Consider the following 19270-nt stretch of genomic DNA (forward strand, 5'->3'; position numbering starts at 1 on the left):
TGGAGCACAGGGCTGCGGAATGTGCATACGCTGGGAAGGGGGTGGGGGGAGCTGGGACCGAGGAGAAAGGGGGAAGCTCAGCAGCGCCTCCCTCCACTTGTCATGGCGTTTCCATTTTTAGAGTGCACATAACGTCTCTAATGAAGGCAGTCGATCACTTTGATTTCCCCTCACTGGGGTCACGCATCTAGCTCGACGCTGCAGATATGTGCTGCAGTGGCCCTCGTGCCATGTGCACCCTTCATTAGAGGAGCCAACCCATCTAAAAATGGGACTGGGTGTGCACTCAGCAGTTAATCACGTGAGGACGGTCCGTCACATTTGCTTAGATCTGTTGGAGTCTGTTATACTGACACCCAAGAGAAAGAAACCCGACAGGGAATGGGGCTATAATTTTACAAAAAGAGTTTATTATCTTTTAAAATGTTTGTACACTCAGTATGACAATGTGCTTACACAGTACTTACAGTAGAGTAGGGTGAAACTTACTTTGTACATAGAAAAATAACAAGAGAAAGAAAACACGGGGAATCACCCCCCCCCACCACTGAAATAAAATAAAGGGCTGTGAGTCAGTGGGGTCCAAAGTTTGACAGAGTGATGTGGTCACTGCATCAGGAGGGCTGAGCTGGTGAGGATGGGTGGGCTCACTGCGCTCCCTGACCCTACTCTCCTGTGTACAGCTTTGGTAATTTTACACATTATTTACACTTTCAACCATGAAATGATAGTCCTTTTACAAAGTGTCGGGCTTATTTAAACATTCCCAAAACTATTATTCAATATATTCACATATAAAGCAATGTACATTTGTTGATACCTTGTTTAATGCATTTGAATAGGCTGCAACAAACTGGTAACCTAATGCTAGTGAGGCTAAACTTGAGCACTGTAAAATGCTTGGAAATTAATCAGTGTCAAACTCGGACCAACAGTGATAAAAAAGAACCGGCACACACAAGATGTTTAGAAAACTGTTAAAACTGCAATGACTCAGCCTTCGGCATAACTCCTATGAGAAGAGGAAACAAGTCGGGAAAGGAGTTGGACAGGAAATGAGGGGAAAATGATAGACAGTTAAACGGCACACCACACATTGCATTCAAACCCTGCTCCCATTTTTATACATAAATTGATAAAAGACTTAAACAACCTGCTGGTCACGGTCTGATCTGTGAAAGTAAAAGCTCATCCTGGTAAGGGCACAGTACTCGAAGCAGGAGACATGGAAAATGGAGGAATTTCCGTAAGGACACCGCTCTGACCTCAGCCAACATCATGCATTCATGTAACAACACAGGCTCCAGAATCTTACGGTTAAGAAGGCAAGGTTGGAGGAGCGGAGGATTGGACCTCCACAGCCCAGTTAAAAGCAGCACCAGATACAGAGCCAGTGGCAGGGAAGGGGGCCGTGTTGTGCACAATGAAACAGGAGGCTGGGGCTGGGTGGGCGAGAACTGGACAGTTCTATCATCGAAACCATTTTGGAAACCGCGGAAAGTAACAAAGAAATTTGATATACACGATAACAAAGCTGATTCCATTGAGTCATCCTCATTCAGGGCTGGAAGAGTTTAAAACGTGGAATTGAGGTGATCATCTCGAGAACATTTAAGAGCCACACATGGAGAAAAAAAAAACAAATGCTTAAAACCAAACAGTCAGTGAGAACATGCGTCTCTGTAGCACCCCTCAGTGTTGTCCTTTGAGAACACTGCACCTCGAGTCTCGGCTCGTTTGGCAGCACTCGAGTCTCTGACAGTCTCCCTTATTGGGGGGGCCCCCGCCCCCTGATCCATGGGGCCCTGGACAGCTCCACGGACAGCAGGTGCAATTCTTAGTCATAAATACAGCTAAGAAACTACTTCACCATTCAGGCTGGCCAGGTCTTACAGGAAGGAGTGAGTGGAAAGGCAAATCTGTGCTTCTCCTGTGTTAACGCAGAGCATTAGTGTAGCAGCTCGTTCCTCTGGGGCTAGCACACCTCTGTGTCCTCCTTGGGCCTGTACACAGGGCCGAACCTCTGCATGTACTTCTTGATGTACTCCTTGGTCTTGTGCTTCACATTCTCGTTACACTCAAGGTCCTCCGGGTTGGTGCAAGCTTTCAGCTCTTTATTCATAACTCCGTGAGTTAGCTGGAAGATCGGAAACAAAGAAAGACTCAGACAAGTTTCTTATTAAAAGGACATTGTTTTGGAGGAACTCTGTAGGAAACCCTGCAGAGAAAGGGAAAAATATTCCTAGATCTGACCATTTATTCGGATCGTCAAAAACATTTGATGGGTTTGTTCCTGACACATACTGATCCTTCCACCGATTTTCGCTGTAGTCTGTCCAATAGCTTTTTGTAATTCTGCTAACTTGAAGAACGACAAACAAAACAATAACATAACCTCGTTGGTGGAAGGCGATATAAATGTAAAAGAAGTTGGATTGTTAACTCTCTATTATTGACTAGGCCCTTTAATATTTGACACAATTAAACATAATCTCTAACACAGATCATCTCTCTGTTTATTGTGCCCGAGTCCTCGGAGACTACTCCTCATATAAACAATCCATGGACCCACAGGGAACCATAGAAACAGAAATGCCCTTGAAGAGATGAAGTCTGTTGCAAGGAGCTTTTATAAAGGAATGAGTAAAACAAAAGAGAGGCAGATAATAGTTAACATGTACAATATGTTTCTAGTCTCTTGCGGAGGCAGAGCACAAAGACATTTGGCAGGAGAAAATAAATCGTGGGAGCTCAACTATTTACTTCTGGTTTGAGGGAAACTTTGAAAACTTTAGCTGACCAATACTTCCATTGTGCTCTGGCCACGTAGAGGCCAACAGAAGGTTGAGAGCTTTTCTGGGATTAATGGAAATGCTAACCACTTGTATAAACATCTTCATCGTTTCATCGTACCTTTCTAGCCAGGTGTTTGAAGTCTTCCGTGTTAACGATGCGTCCCAATTTGCAGTCCGGCTTCCGAAAGGGATTTAAACATTGCACGATGAACATGGACATCTGAATAAGACACACACACACACACACACACACACAAAAATGAGACAAGTAGAGAGAAGAAGATGTCAAAACAGATTATAACTTGTTGGGTGGATAGAAAACAGTCACTGCATGATAGGCAAAGGTGTAGAGGTCTAAAAAATTGAAACATCTGGAGTTCAATAACATCACTGGGGAAATTGTTGGCAGAGGATCTGGCTCACCTCTTTGCGAAATGTCTCTTTACTCTTTTTAGCCAGTTCACTCGAAGTGTCAGCTTCAGCCGTCTTTGTGGAGAACTGTGGCAACATAGAAGCAGAGAGAAATCCTTTGATTAAAATGCCTGTTTTACGAAATGTGTTTTTTTTTGGGCTCGGCTTTGAAATTGTAACTTGTCGCAAAGAAGATCCCATCAGATTCCACTTTCGTTTGAGAGAAAGTTGACAACAGCCTTAATGTGTCACACATGCAACCCAGCAGTCATCTTCTTTAACCATTACACCAGCATGTGAGGCTCCACCCGTGTACCAGCTCACTCAAACATGGCGGCTGGCTGCAGAACAGGAGCTATCGAGGTCAGTGGGGTATCAAAAAGCACCTGCTCACCAGCCACTTGACAGAAAGCAGGGATATCCTGCCAGGATGCTCCCTCTCCGGCCTCAGCCTTCAACAACAAAGGCAGGCAGGCAACAGCTGACTGACTACACCCACAACAAAGTGGTGAGGATGAAAAGCACAAAGAATTCTCTCACTCACTCACACTCACACACACACGCGGACGCACACACACACGGAACAGCCGACATGTGCAGAGCAGCATTTACCATCGATTTAAATGCTCAACATGGATACCACCACTGTCTAAACACATGCTGGGAAACGGTCCATGACCTTGTCACTGGCAAGAAACTTTGCCTAGATAAATGGATATTTCCATTTCAGTTTTGAATTATTTTTTTCCAACATCTTTTTAAGGCACATGTGAAAAGGGACACTTGCGTAGTTCAGAAACCACATATAAATGAATGCTAGTCCTCCAGATGGCTTTCGTTAAACTCAAAGTTGGGCTAAATATGAAGCGGGAAAAACAAACGAGGCAGCGGAAGAGGAGATGAGCAGAGCCCCCCCTCCCTGCACAGCCTACAGGCAAAGGGACAGACAGTCAAGCGGGGGGGAGGGGTGGGTGCATTCTCAAGCCCAGAATCTCAAGCCCAGATTCTGATGAGCCGTTTCGCGAGGAGGACGAGGAGGAGTCACAGGCGAGAATGTAACACTCTCTGAACATGTTGTGCTGATGGGTTTTCTTTTTTCATCCCTCGAGACACAGCTGAAAGTAATCACTGGTGCAGCATCTTCAATTACCTCCAGGAACAAACACTATAATTATGTTTTGCATTCAAGCGCAAACGTTCGGAGAACCAAACAAGAAAAAGATGATTCTTCACCATCGTCAAATGAGGGAATGTACTTTTTCACCTTTCTGGTGGATTTACAGAAGAAATCTCACCTTGGAAGGATTCTCGTCGTAGGTCGGAGTTCCAAGGTCCATCTCAGATTCATGGTCCACGCTAGTGTTGTCGCTACTGCCGTCCCAGGTCGGAGGGTCCCACTGTGTTTGCCTGATGCGCCCAAGGAAGTGATAGAAATACATGAAGGGCCTTTCTAGAGGTTCAAACACGCACTACATCGACATCAGTCCCTACCAACCTTGTGGCAATGTGGTAGTAGTAGATCTTTCCTTCAGGGTCCCGGGCCACTTTCCAGGTGGGAGGTAGGACGATAGTTTTGGGTTTGGGGGGCGAGGGTGGAGGAAGATCTATCACATTGTTGGGTACAATCATTTCCTAGGGAGAGAAAGGAGTGCAAAAAAAGATGCATCAGAAGTGAATCCACAAAGCTTCACTTACAAGTGCAGTGATCAACTGTTTATATGAATCAAGAAGCTATGGAGAGAATCATTCCTATACAAATGCTTTTTAAATACTTTGGTTGTAGTGATCAAGATATTGGCTCAGAATGTTCCCTTGTTTTTTTTTTAATACATGTTTGGACCATAAAAAAAGTTTGTTTTACATCTATTACCGACTCTGTCAGTAATTTACTGCTCTCTGTGCCTCTATCATTCGTGCTGCCACCGAATGGAGCAGCTCCTCCTGCTCTCCAAACATGGTTTACGTTTACTCATTCTGTTGCTGTTACCCCAGTCCGGGTTTACACATTTGTCTGATAACACTGTTTGTGTGTGAGAGTGCGAGTGTCGCACAATTAATGCATGCACAGCTATGAAGAAAGATTTGACAGTGAAGAAAAGTATCGATCATTATGTGCTGATTAGTATTGATATGCTCGTACGTAATCTAAAATCCACTGTTATCTCTCCCTCCATTCCAACCTCTTAAGAGATACTTTTTGCCCAAGACAAACGTGATCACTATAAGCTGTTTCCACTGAACCTGCAAGGTTTTGCAGGGGTTAAAGAAAAAGAAAAATACACAGATTATAACTTTAATATTTGATCATTTTAGATTAAACACAAATTTGAATATTATTTGGATTTCTATCTACAAACAGGACCCACTAAGCTTTTCCTTCATCTGTTCCATCATAAAAGGTGCTTTGTCATTGTGTGAGACAGGACTTGTTGAGAAATAATATAGATGTGTACTACCCCCTTGTGGCCACACTGAGACAGAAGTTTACCATGGCAGTTTATGTTATAAGTATGGAATTTCCAAAGACCCATTGAAACTTCCTACAAAATTGATGCCGCTTTAAAACAATTATCTTTAAATTATTTTTTTAAAGATACCGGGTATAACCATTTCAGAAATCAATTTTGAAATATCTCTTACTGTGTTTTGCCTCAATTATCATGTTTCCAATGGGGAAAAAATTATTAAGTTTCCATGTGCAATAATAAACAGTTTTTAAGGATCTTTAAGGACAAGGTATGTATTACCTGTTGCACAGTTTGGGATGTAACGATGGTGGTGACGGTGCCTCCCTGCTGCACCACCACTCCCTGTGGATGGGCAGGATACACGGACTGGCCATGAAGGTAGCTGGTTGTGGGTTCAGTGTACGCCTTCACAAACACAAAGTACAATCAGATCACACAGGTCCTGCAGATGTTCCAAAAATCTTTTTAGAAGAGTCAAGTGCACTAGGTTGTAGGAGTTAATCCACATGAAATACAGAAAGAAGATTTAACTTTTGCATCATTGATGCAAAAATAGAGATACACAAAGAGAGATACCTTGGGAACTATATCTTTTTTTAGTATGAGGGGCCCTACCTGTATGACTGGAGTGTTAGCCTGTGGGTAGGCGCTGGGGATGCTGTAGATGGTTTGGCATGGCTGGCCCTGGTAATAGATAGCGGTCTGTGTCTGGGCCTGTGCAGGAGCTGTGGCATACTGCTGTGCTGGCTGGGTCTGCACGGTCACTGCTTGCTGAGTGGTGGGGTCCCAAAGAGTGGTGTAGCTCTGCTGGCTCTGCACTTGAGGGGGTGCCGGGACCGGTAGAGAGAGGACAGCTACACCTCCATCCTGGGTTGCTACAGTTGGCAGGGCATACTGCTGGGGGGTTCCAGTGGTGAGGTTGGCGGTGGTTATGTGCTGAGTGAGATTTGAGACTGGAGTGGCTTGGGAGGTGGAGGATGGAGAGGTAAGACCCAGCTCTGAGACAAGAAGCTGAGGAGGGTCCTCTTCATAATTCAGGCCGGGTTCGACTGGAGGGGTAGGGAGCAGCACCTTGCCTGCGTTGGGGTTGGTGGGATCCACAAAGGTCTGGATGGGATATCCAGGAGGGTAGTGAATGAAGCCAGGGCTAGAGGCATAAACCAGAGTAGGGTCATAAGCCATAGTCTGAAGCGGCTGCTGCTGCTGCACCTGCAGCTGCTGCTGCTGCTGCAACAACTGTTGCTGCTGCAACTGCTGCTGTTGCTGCTGCTGTAACTGCTGCTGCTGCTGCTGCTGCTGCTGCTGCTGTTGCTGTTGCTGTTGCTGTTGTTGTTTCTGAGCTTCCCGCTGAGCAACCTCCTGCTCAAACAGTTTTCTACGTTCCTCTGTGGACAACTTGTTGCGCTCCTTGCCACCAACTCCCCTTGGTGTCTTGTTAACGTTTGATGGATCAAACCTTTAAGAAATTAGAGCAAAGACAGTTGAATGATGACAGTTATAACAGGATGCAGTTATACAAAAAGGTAAAATTCAGTGTTCCCTCAGGGATGAGAATTCGTACCGTTCCTCAGTGCGCCTGCTGCTTCTTTCGTAGGATGAGGGGGGTGGAGATGCGGAGCGTCTCCTCCGTCTTTCAGAGCTTCGGGGAGTTTTGTCAGAGGCTCGATCACGGTCCCGATCACGCTCTCGATCACGCTCACGATCACGATCCCTGTCCCAATCTCGATCTCTGTCTCGATCTCTGTCTCGGTCTCTATCCCTGTCTCTGTCTCGGTCATAATCTCTCTCTCTTTCGCGTTCTCTCTCCTTCTCCCGCTCCCTTTCACGTTCTCGGCTAGCAGAGGGGGTGCGCGGTGTCAACGCTGTGTCTCGATCTCTGCTACGATCTGTGAGAAATCGGATTTAGCCAAAAAATCATTTGTAGGAAATTCTATACCAGAAATCAGCATTGGACTAACTTACCATTTGCTTCCTTTTCCACCTGACTCTTCTTTGGTATTCTGTATACCTCCTGAAAGGACAAACACAACTTTGACATCAACCATCAAACTACAACAACATACAAACAGGTAACTAACAGAAAAGGTGTAATACCTCACATTTTACTGCGCGTTTCTGCACATTGTCTTACCTTTAGATCCTTCCAGCTCTCCAGAAGCCGGGTAGCCATGCCGCAAATGTCCAAAGCAGTGAGCTGCGGCTCTTGACTTCTCTCACTCTCTACATCCGAGACACCTTCCTCTTCATCCTGAGAAGGAGTTCCTATTACTGATGGGTCCACGGGGGCTGCTGTGACCTCAGAGGGTATCGTGGCTTCTGGGAGCTCAGAGCTTGGGAGAGCATCAGTGGTAGATTCACCAGGTTGAGAGTCATTGCCAAGAGGTTTGTCAGCCTCTTGTGTCTCTGTCTGAGGTTCCATCTGCTCTAAAGGCTGCTCAGATGGGAGATCAGTAACTTCTGTTGTGATGGGAGGACTTTCTGGCTCAGGAATTTTTACGGCGGACTGGTCACTTTCAAGTTCAGCCTTTTCTGTCACTGCCAGACTTGCCTGCTCCACCACATGTTCCTGTTCCTCTCTAGTCTCCTTTGACTCCGTCTGAAGTTCCTCCTTCTGAATCTCACTTGTGTCCTCTTTCATCTCAATGTCCTTCTTTTCCAAATCCAACTGTTCTCCGTCTTCTTTTACCTCCTCAATTTGAGCTTGGTCCTGGCTGCTTGAACTCATTGCTGCCTCTTCCTCATTCTCCTCTTTCTCCTCTTTGACCTCCTTCTCTGTCACCTCCGTTGCATCTTTTGTTGGATCTGCAGCTTCAAACACTGGGTCTGCCTTCAACTGTTTGCTATCAGGAAGTCCTGCTTGCGAGGATTCATCTTCTTCTTCCTCATCATCATCATCATCATCCTCCTCCTTCCCATCAGAAGCTTTGCTGGCGTCAGAGAGTGCACTGTCCAGACTGTTTTCACTGATGATTTTAAGGCGGCGGAACACAGCAGGTTTGGTGGCGTCAGCGTCCAACTCTGGTCCTGTTTTGGTGGAGGACCCATCGGGAGTGTTGAGGGGTGTTTGAGCACGGGAGGTGTTCTCACTGGAGTAGCCATCCATCTCCGCAGGGTGAAGGAGACTTTTTGTCTGGGCCCATCGCTGAATGAAGGTCAGGACTCTGCTCTCCTCTAACATGTTTTTAGTTGAGATGGGAAGCACACCGAGGGTCTTCATAATCTGCCAACAAAATGAATTATCAGTAATCAAACGGGGGATCTCTGTATGTACAACTTGATCGCTCTTAATGCTGAATCAATTCAATATCTCACCTCTAACTGCAGCTTGATGTTATTGGCACTGTTGCCTTTAGCTTCAGAAAGCTCCACCATGAAGATCCACAGCAAAGACAATCCATGATGGTCCAAGAACTGCTTCAGGCATGATGGGTTTTGAGTATCCTGTACAACACAAACATATTAACCACAGCAAATGATAATAACTAATATCTCAGCAATATCTATTTTTTTATGTTTTTAGGAAGATAATCATTAATGACTGAAGTCCTACGTGTATGAGCTTGAGACAGATGAATTTCTGCTCCATGGTTTCCACTCTGACCATTAGTCTGCAGAGAGACACCACCTGTTTCTCATCATACAGGCCTTCTCCGTTCTCCAGTAACGCCTCCAGCTCCTCATCCACCTGTGGAAGTAGAATATCTGGTTATTATTAGGAATATTGTTAACATATTTGCCTGAGGCAATATCATACTAATATCATTAGGGCAAACGAGTAATGGTAATGGGATGGTATAATAAGCCGATCACAAGTTATTGTCATTGTTATTAGCCAGGATTAACTACATTTCCATTATTTGCAGCAATTAACCAGTCATTATATTGTAAGTCATTAAAGGAAAAAAAATCTAAAATGTTACTAGGCATTACTAGGGTAGCTAGTAGAATCCATTAGTAAACAATTTAATCCTAAAATAACAAATTTAGTTTTTTAACTATACTTATTTTGTATTACATGGCTTAGACTAACTCCATAACAAACTAACAGAATACAAGAACACCCTTGTCAGTTTACAAGCGAGTTGAGCATTTCTTTCCCATCAAAACTAAGTATTACTATCAGAGGCCTCTCAAACAGATAATGAACAGAGATACTCAGAATTGAAAGGGAGAACTGACCGTGGTGAGAGCACTCTTTCGACTGCGGTCTTTCTTCATCTTCCCACCAGCTGCTCGAACGCTAACTCTGTTCTCTCCGCCCAGGAAGCCTCTGCAGCTGGGTGTTCCACAGAAGCATTTCTGTGCCTCTTTGCTGATAGGTTAAATAAAATGTGAGAATTGTTACACGAATTAAAAGATAAAATCACCAGTTCAACGGGTTGAATAATAACTCGTCATGACATGATCAAAGATGGCTTTTTTTCACACATGCAACAAATGCATAGATTACAAAATACAAGCGAGGGGAAAAAATAAAAACAGTACCCGTATCTCTGGAACTGATAATCAAATGTCAGCTCAGTTCCTGCAGGGACAGCCTTGGTGGTGAAGAACCCGACTCTAAGTTGACCGTTAACAGTCCACTAAGATGGAGTAAAAAGAAACATATCATCAAGAGGAATTCAGCTCTCAGCACGGTAATCTGAACACGTAAAGTCACAGTTTTCATTTGACCACTGTACCTTTTGGGTCTCACAGTTTGGTTCGCAGCTATGGTTCATAAACCGAGAGCAGTTACCCTTCAATGTTGCATCAATGATCTGGAGAGACAAAATACAATGTTAAGTACCTCTGCCAGGCACTCTACCGGAATCCTTATACCAGACGGCAGTTTAAATATTAACATTATTTGCAATATGTCAAATAATCTCTTACCTCATTATTTTTTAGAGACATGAAGTAGTAATGGATGTTCTTCATGCGAGCGTATTCTTTCACTCTTGTTTTAAACTCCTTGTGGTCCAACACCTCACCGCAGTATTCCAGTACAAAGGTGTTTCTGAGATAGCAATAAAAAAAGGAAAAGGTTTTACAATCATCCGTTTTTCAACCAATTTTGTTTTTTATGTTTAACTTGCTCAAATGGTGCATGTTTGGTATTGGAATGCAATTATGACTTAAAAACACAAAAGGTGGAATCAGTTAAAAACAGCTTAATGATGTGGCCTAAAGTATGTAAACTGTTTCTGAACACTATTTAAATTAGGTGGTAGAAAACTTTTCATAAACAAATTTCTGCATTGAAGTGTAATTGGCTCACGCAATCAAATCTTTGGCTGCCCGCAGTCCCCAGCCTTTGTCTTCTGTGAGGATAACCTCAAAGTCTGCATGTTGTCTCTTCTGAAAGCGTCGATTAGAGCAGTAGCCTCCATTCAGGCACCGAGAGGAGCTGAAAAGAAAAGAAAGTTTAAAAAAATGTTAACGCCCGGCTCCTGACGATTTTTAACAAATTTGGCTTAGCTGTTGACACAATTTAGATGGTAAACCACATGATTTAGACAGACTTCTCTAGTCTAAATAAGAGCACCATGTAGATTGCTTAAGCTAGATAGATATAAAAATAGATACTGTTTTAATCCCGTAGGGCAAATTAGGCATCAAGTAGTTGAGAAAGAAAAGAAGCACAAAGGAATACAAAAGGGGAACATAAGAATGAAAATAAATAGTCTAACCCTTAAAGATAAGAAAGAATGTAAACAAAACAAGAGTAACAAACATAAACAAGAGAAAAGAGCATAATAAGCCAAATATATAAACATACAAATAAATAAAATACTTCTGTACACTTGCGTAAGCAACAACAACAACTTGTCAGGGTCTCACGATGATTTGAAAATCCCTTAAGTACTTAGAACTAAGTGAGTGTTCTTTGAATTTTCAGGGTCTCTTGCATGTTGTGTCACAGCTTTATCAGTAATAATCAACTTACCACTCAATCATCAGCAGCCGGTTCAAACAGTCTTCCCCACATGCCATGGCTCCCCTCGAGCGCTCCTCTCTCGGCAAAATTGGGCACTCACACTGCATCCTCTTGATATCGCGATGAGATTTGCTCTTCTTTCTGCAAATAAGATTTACCAGATTTTAAATCTTGAACCTTAAATCTCTAAAAATGTGAGTCATTTCTTGGAGAAAGTTGGATATTGTGTCTCTCAGGCTGGACACCATCTTACCTCTCAGTCAAGTACATGTTCTCCTCAATCAAGTCAAAGTATGGGGGCATCTTTTTAGACCTGGATTGATCTCTCCATTTATTGGAATCTCGAAAGTCCTGCAGCATGAATGATGGACGGAGCACCTCAGCTTTCACAGGAGTTTCCTTCGGGGGGTCAGTGTCTCCATGACGCTCCCTTTTGCCTGCAGGCCCCGCCTCTGCCTCGTTGTCCGAATCTGACTCGATCTCTGGACGCCTTTTCTTGGGAGGCCCTCGACCCCTATGGGGCCCGAAGTTGTCTTCTCTCGGGGGATCAGGCACAACAGAGCCTCTGCTATTGCTACTTATTTCATGACCCTGTACAAAGCTTGATGACCCTGTGGCGTTAGGTCCACTCCATTCCACAACTGGTATTCTAAGATTTGATGATTTATCCCCACTGTACTCGTCGTGGTCATTAGTTAGGGAATCAGGATGGATTTCACCTGCAGGATCGTGATAATGTTCATGTGCACCGAGGTAGAGTTTTCTGCAAGTTTGCATGTTTGGAGACTGATGGTTCCAGGCGACAGCACTCTGCCTGTGCTCCTGTTCCATAGGGAAGCTTCCTGTCAATTTAGTGTTCAGTAGCTGTGGCTCATGACTGCTATCAGGTTGCTGGTATGTACTACTTGGCTGCTCTGATTGCGAAAAATCCCAACATACGAGTCCACTCTTGTCATTGATATGGGCGTACATATGATCGCCTACAACAGGCTGTATCTGCACTGGCTCGCATTGTCTGGAAGTATTGTGGCTGTTGGCAGAATCTGTGGCACTTCCATGGGCACTGACATGACCAGCAGTGTAAGGCAGGGCGCTGACGGTGCTGGACCCCTCAGACTGACTGGTGCTGTCAATCATATTGCTCTGGGACAGGCACCACACACGGCTGCTGGTTGAATCATTTGCACCAGCAGATGGACCGCTGTTCTCACCAAATAGAGTAGGAAGACTCCCCTGGCTTTGTTGTAAGCGGACTTGGTTTGGGACTTCATGCATATTCACATCAGGTGCTATATGATCATTGTGCAGGTCTGAAATATTCATAGGACTGACAGATGCTCCTGCGTCCTGTGCATCCTTTAGGGAAGAGTTCTTTGGCACCACCACCACCGAGTGCAATCGTTTTATGGCCTCGCCACAATCGGAGTCATACTCAGAGTTGTCGCTGTCACTGGCCTCACTCAGTCCTCCTGGTGCATCCTGATGAAGTGATGTTCTCTTAGTCATTTTGCCTTTTGGATCACTATCCTTCGACTGCTCATCAGGATATTTTCCGTTCCAGCTCTTAATCTCCACAGCTGCATCAACCTGTGATGTTTCATTTCCCCGCAGACGCTCGTCTCTCAGTTTTAAGTCACAGTGGTCAATGCTGGTGCTCGCTTGTGAAGGCTCACTTTGGTCTTTGTTTTTACCGGTCACTGATGCGTTGCCTGAGCCAACCTCCTGCTTAGAGATCTTAGTCTGCTTTACCGATGTGGAATGTGTTTCAGCTTCCTGTTGAATATTATCTTGAACCTCAAGGTCTTGTTGGTTACAGTCTTTAGAAAAATCTATTTTTTTGACAGAGATTACTTTTTTCACAGTTGGTTTACTCTCTGTACTGACAGTCCTCTGGGAGTTATCACTCTCTGAGGTGTCCTGCCCCACAATATCCCACCGGGACTTTTTAGTTGCGCTGATCTTTTTAACAGTGTCCATACCTTGCTGTCCACACGTCATCTGGTTCTCAGATTCTAGACATGACCACTCCTCTTTGAGGAGGACGCTCGAGTCAGACTGCTTATCAACCTTATTAAACTCAACAGCCGCTGCTTCAGGCTGGACATCATGTGCTACAGGTATATCCGCTGTACGGGGTAAGGACTGTGGCCCTGATGAACAGTCCATGACTTCCGTGTCCTGGCTGCACACTACACTGTTATTACCACTGCTTGAATCTAAGAACGCTGCACCACAGTCCACATGTGGTCCATTGTTAGAAGAAAGGCTATCATTCACGGGGGTCAAGTTTTCCAGGGCAGCATTTAGATACTTCAGGCGTTCACACGAGTTTATAGCTGAGATATTATTATTCTCCACTTCATGATCTGGTTTAGTTTCTTTTGCGATTTTGGGTGATGAATCTTGCAAATCCTTTTCAGTACATGAAACCCTCTCCTTGACGTCCTGACTAGTGTGTTCACTTCCTTCCTGATGGTAATCAGAATTTTCTTTTTTAACTTGAGAACAAATGTCTGTGGTGGTTGCACATGACGGTGCTTTGCCAGAGCTCTGAAAGATGTCTTCTGATTGTCTATCATGTCCAGGGGTTTTCACGGACGATCTCGAGGGTGTTATCTGTTTGGAGTCTGGCCAACTGGTTTTCTTTTGGGAGTTCTTACTTTTCTCATCAGAACTGGAGCTTTTGTCAGAGGCTTGTGATTTTCCCTTATGATCCGCATCAGAGTCACTGGAGCTGCTTTTTTGAAATTTTTCGTAATTTTGAGAGTGGGTATGCAGACTGTTAGAAGAAGACTTGCTGTATGTCTCTGCCTTGTGATGGCTGCTAGATTTGCGGTAACTCGAGTCCGGATCAGGAGAGCACCTGCGCTGGGAATCAGAGTCGGATAATCGCTTTGAAGTCCTTTCAGACCTTGAGGATTGTGTTCTTTTATCCATCTCTGAAGAGTGAGGAGAATCAACAGATTTGTAGACTTTCTCCAATTTTGAGTAGGAAGATGATTTTAAATCTTTCTGTGAGCTTGAATGACCAGACGATCTACTCGAGTCACTAGTCCTTGTCCTCATCTTCCTGTGGTCGTCCTCGGAGTCAGAGCTTTCTCGAGTTCTGTCAGTGCGAGAACGAGGGCTTCTTCTGTCTCTGCGGGGAGAACTCCTGTGTGATCGCCGGTCCGAATCGTGATAGTATGATCTCTCAGGGCGCGATCCCCTGTCTCCTCTGGACCTCTCTGATCTTGAGTGAGATGAACTAGTTCGAGATCCTCGTGATCGAGACCGTGACCTAGACCTGGACCTCCTGCGATCTTTGTCCGATCGAGCTGATCGTGATGATGTATGTCTCGAATCGCGGTCTGATTTGGTGTAACTTGAGGACCTTTCGTGATTCTCTGGGCGCTTCAAAGAACTTCTTTCCTTTTCCTCTACATATGAACCAGAGGAAGACTTTTTTACCTCTTTGCTTCTGCTGTCACAGTTTGTTTTACTTTTGGAGTCAACAGAAATGCGACTGGAAGACATCTGAACTGAATCTCCATCAGATTCTGAGCCAGGGGGAGCACTGTCGGACTGGGACCTGGTTTTCCTTTTGTTTACCTTATTATCCTGCTCAGTACAGCTAGAAGTCTCTGCATCTTTTCCTGAGGAAGCAGAAGGCTTCTTGGGGCTCACGATGACCCTTGTCTCAGAAGCTTCAATGTGAGGATTCTCAGACGGGCACACATTGACGATATTCTGAGGCTGGGGTGTTGGGAATTCAGTCTCACTTGCTAACTTTTCCAAAACCTCTGTTTCTGGTAAGTGCTGCTCCTCTGGCATAACCGGTTCTGAATTATCTTCGTTCACAGTGACACTTAGAATTTGCTTCTTGAAATGCATCTTTGCTATATCCGGATTAGGGGCTGGTGTTTGAGGAATCTCTTCTATTGATGTTGGCACCATGGGTATCTGCTTTTGTTCAGTTGTGCTGTCTGTACTCTGCTCTCCTTTGTCTGAAGCAGTCGGGAGTTCGGCGGCCAACTTTTCAGGGCTGGTAGGAATGAAGAACAGGCTGTTTAGTGGCTTCTTGGTCGGCGCGAAGCTGAAGGACACCTTTTGGCGACTCTGATCCTCTAGGTTGACCTTTGTCTTGGTCCCCTTAGGCAAGAAATGGTTGGACAGCATCACTCTGGGAGACAGGCTTTTGATTAGAGCTGCCTTGGATAGACCCTCAACCTTTACCTGCAATAATAGGAAAAAAACAAATAAATCTCCGGAATGAGTTTTACAAAAAGAGGAATTTAGAAAGTGTATTAATACAAAGGTTACTAAAATGCTCATTATCGTTGTGTGAAGACTTACCGAGGCCCCACTCCCCTCCTCTCTGTTGTAAGGAAATAAAGACACAATGGGAACATGAAAAATAGGAAAGACATAAAATAAATTTGCATGAAAGTTTGCCTTACATATAATATGAATGAACAATTATCATGGTTTCCCAACAACCACTTTCGACCACAAACAAATATCTTTCCATGCACTGCCCCCTTTGAGAATTAGTGCAGCCAGGATTTTTTACACATTTAGAATACACATGGCTTAGAATACAAATTTGATACCTGACTATTTAATTTAGTTCTGATGCCTTTTTTCCCCCGATGATCACACACACACAAAATCGCTGATCTGCTGGAAACTTGGGGCACAGCCACATCCACAAAGAGTAGATCTAATCCACGAATGTCCTCTGAATAAAAGCTGTAATACCTGCACATCCTGAATATGTGTTGTTTACCTTATCTATTTTTCTGCTGCGTGAGGTCAAATGTTATGTTTACAGAATGGATTATTTCTATTGATAGGAACAAGTTTGTGACAAAAAATAGTTTAACTATTTTGGTAATTCTATGAAAAATCTATTATTATTATCAACACTATTGATTACTTAACTTGAGCAAGCTGAATTTAAAACACAAAGTAAACAAACAAAAATAAGTGCACACAAACTAAGAAACAAAAAACAGTATATATTTATGATCCAACAAGCGTGGAAAGTATCCAATCACGGAAATAAAACAAAGATACGCAGATTTAAACATGCAAACCCTGATACATTTTTCTCCGATTTTTGTCTTATTATAGTTGACATGAAGTCCTTAGGGTTGACTCAATTTGGGTACTAGGCAACAACTGGGTCAGTTGATCCTTAAGGATTCAATTTTTTCTTCCTCCTTCAGTGTGACCTTCAAAACAGGACACTACTGCAGGCCAACTCAGTTACATAGTAACGGCTATAACAAGCAGCCTAAAATCAAGCTACGGATGGACGGAACCTGCTACATAAAGAACCCACAGTGCATTTCTCCCATATGCAAAACTGTATCTGTTGCTACAAAACATGTAACACAACCTTTCTCTGCACTGGGCAGACAAGAGTAGATAAACAAATGAAGGCTTGAGAAGACATGTTGACCTATGGCTAATTGAAAAAAAAAAAATCCATTCTTTTTGCAGATGACACTAGTATTCCTGATCGTCAAATAACAACTGTGTATAAAAAATTATTAAATAATAAGAGTGCCCCAGGCTTGGGATGACCTTGCAGCAATTTACTGTGAGATTGCAACCAGAAAGATGTGAACATAATGCATCCAAAACAAGACACTATGTGGTAACCATGTTAAAATGATCTCCAAATTCATGTCAAACTACACTTAACAAGGTGAATACACGGTGAGGTGCATTTTGTGCTGTCTAATACCTGATCTCTGACCTGAGCAGAGTGTCCATTGAGAAACTCGTCTAGGATTAGTAGGCCTGAAGAGGCAGCTGGCCAAGAATAATCCGATTCAGAGAAATGAGCCCTCCAAAGTGACGGCACACCTGACAAAAGAAAGATAGGGTTGCAATGACAGCTTACACCTAGTCTCTCAGGAAGCCTTCATATTTTTTAAACATCACCAGCATCTTAGGGATGTCCAACAAATGCAGAAATGTGTTTGTTGAATAGACTAAATGTATTTAACAAGGCACACACTGGACTTGAGCAAAATGAATGAATGAATGTCAGTGAGTCTGTGGGATCACATGCTTTCGGGCGTGGAATATTTGAACTTGTGTGCAGGCGTCTCTTCCTGAGACTCCTGTTATCTATCGTTGCAATGTGGCAGAGAGGCTTTTGCACCGGGTCTGCTATGACACAAAGATTTCCACTATCCTAGTCTTGGCGGGCTGTTTATCTCGACTGCAGTGACGTTGGCTGCAACACCGAATGGGAAATGCTGCATGCATCCACGGTTTACATATTGTTCGATCGGGGGCCAAGATAGATGCAAACAGAAGTTGCCCAGCGAGAAAAGGAGACATGCATCTCATTGTGATGAATGTAAATCGAAAGCAAACGGTCAAGAGGACACAAGAGGGGTGTCTGCAGAATGAGGACTTGAGTGACAGAACACGTCGACACTTGCGTTAAAACAAGATCCGAGTCTTTTGAAGCCAATTGGGAAAGTGACTAAAGCATGGCCCGTGCGGGAGGAGTGGATGCAGCCAAAACATGGCCTTTAAATGAATGTTACTACCCACTGGGAAAACGAGTAGAGGATATACAGGACACCCAAGGACGTGCTTACATATGTCACCAAGACATGCTAACTCATCCCACTACCTTACACGTGTGAGGAGTAAGAGGACAAGCAGCCACGCGACTGTGCCGTTGACCTATTAACAGACATATATCAGATTAACCAGCTACGCTAACTTGGGCAAGCTAACACTATCAGCGAGCTTCCGTGGGCCATCTTTACAGATAGCCACAGCTGTTGTTGAGCTTTATACAATTAGCGTTGTAAGTGTTGACTAGGAAACAATTTCATAATTGTAAACTTCAAAAGGTATTACAGTAACAGTGAATAAACGTGTTATTCAGCTGCAAACATTAAAACAAAGATGGCTAGCCGAGAGCTCCTCTAGCATCTGAAGCTAACGCTAAGTAGGCTAGCTAAGTGTAGGAACAGGGCTAACTGTGATACTTGTAACTTATGTGTTGCTTATCGATCCACATTGGATGTGTGTCGGTGTGTTATGCCGTCTGTTGGTAATTTTTCTGATTTGCGAATTACAGGAGCCGTTTGTTTTGCGTTTCCGTTTTGGGGGAAAGAATGGACCCGTACACTCGAGTCTGTGTGCACCCGGCATTACTAGCATGCTAGCTGGTGATGTTTTGTCTTGTGTGTAGTAAAATGCTCCCAACAGAATCAGCGTGAACCCGGGTATAAACAATCGATTCCAGGGATACTCACTTTACGAAGTGCTTGAGGTCGCACGGTTCCCCCATCTCCGAAACCGCAGGTAACCGACCCTCCGGAAAAACATCAAGCGACGATGTGTGCCGACGTCAAATCCATACGGGGCTGTCGGAAATGATCGTCCGCTCAGTAGCTCCACGGTCGCTGCTGCAGCCGCAGCCTCCTCCGCCTGGGTCAGTGTTGGTGCTAAAGCGCTAGCATGAGCTCACATAGCTAGCTAAGAGTTGGAGGAAAGATGGATCACGACAATCAAGCCCCAGAAAGTATCCCAGCTTGACCGACCTATAAATTAAAATAAGTCCGGTAATGCGATTCGCTGCAGGGAGCGTGGACATGTCGTTTTGGGAAACCTTTTATTCCACATGCATCCTGTCGGTGTGTCTCTGGCTGTGGTTG

The 19270-nt window shown here is 44.2% G+C and overlaps 1 protein-coding gene across 2 annotated transcripts; it reads right to left on the reverse strand.

The window, feature by feature from the left end:
- Positions 1 to 388: 388 nt before the first annotated feature.
- On the reverse strand, positions 389 to 19247 carry setd2 (SET domain containing 2, histone lysine methyltransferase). 2 transcript variants are annotated; one of them, XM_062398993.1, is made up of 22 exons: positions 18869 to 19247; positions 17341 to 17450; positions 15930 to 15951; positions 11848 to 15809; positions 11604 to 11735; positions 10935 to 11063; positions 10550 to 10673; positions 10357 to 10434; positions 10160 to 10257; positions 9854 to 9986; positions 9225 to 9359; positions 8987 to 9115; positions 7806 to 8894; positions 7637 to 7685; positions 7236 to 7560; positions 6290 to 7130; positions 5954 to 6079; positions 4702 to 4838; positions 4502 to 4613; positions 3219 to 3293; positions 2914 to 3015; positions 389 to 2137 (listed from the first exon to the last, which is right to left on the reverse strand). In XM_062398993.1, the coding sequence occupies exons 2-22, from the start codon at positions 17355 to 17357 to the stop codon at positions 1976 to 1978; spliced, it is 7977 nt and encodes a 2658-aa protein (XP_062254977.1). In that variant the 5' UTR covers positions 17358 to 17450; positions 18869 to 19247; the 3' UTR covers positions 389 to 1975. The 2 variants fall into 2 exon arrangements, with proteins under 2 accessions (XP_062254977.1, XP_062254976.1); XM_062398992.1 differs by having other exon boundaries at positions 17329 to 17450.
- Between the last annotated feature and the right edge of the window lie 23 nt (positions 19248 to 19270).

Source organism: Platichthys flesus, chromosome 11 (assembly GCF_949316205.1).
Source record: "Platichthys flesus chromosome 11, fPlaFle2.1, whole genome shotgun sequence".
Lineage (NCBI taxonomy): Eukaryota > Metazoa > Chordata > Actinopteri > Pleuronectiformes > Pleuronectidae > Platichthys > Platichthys flesus.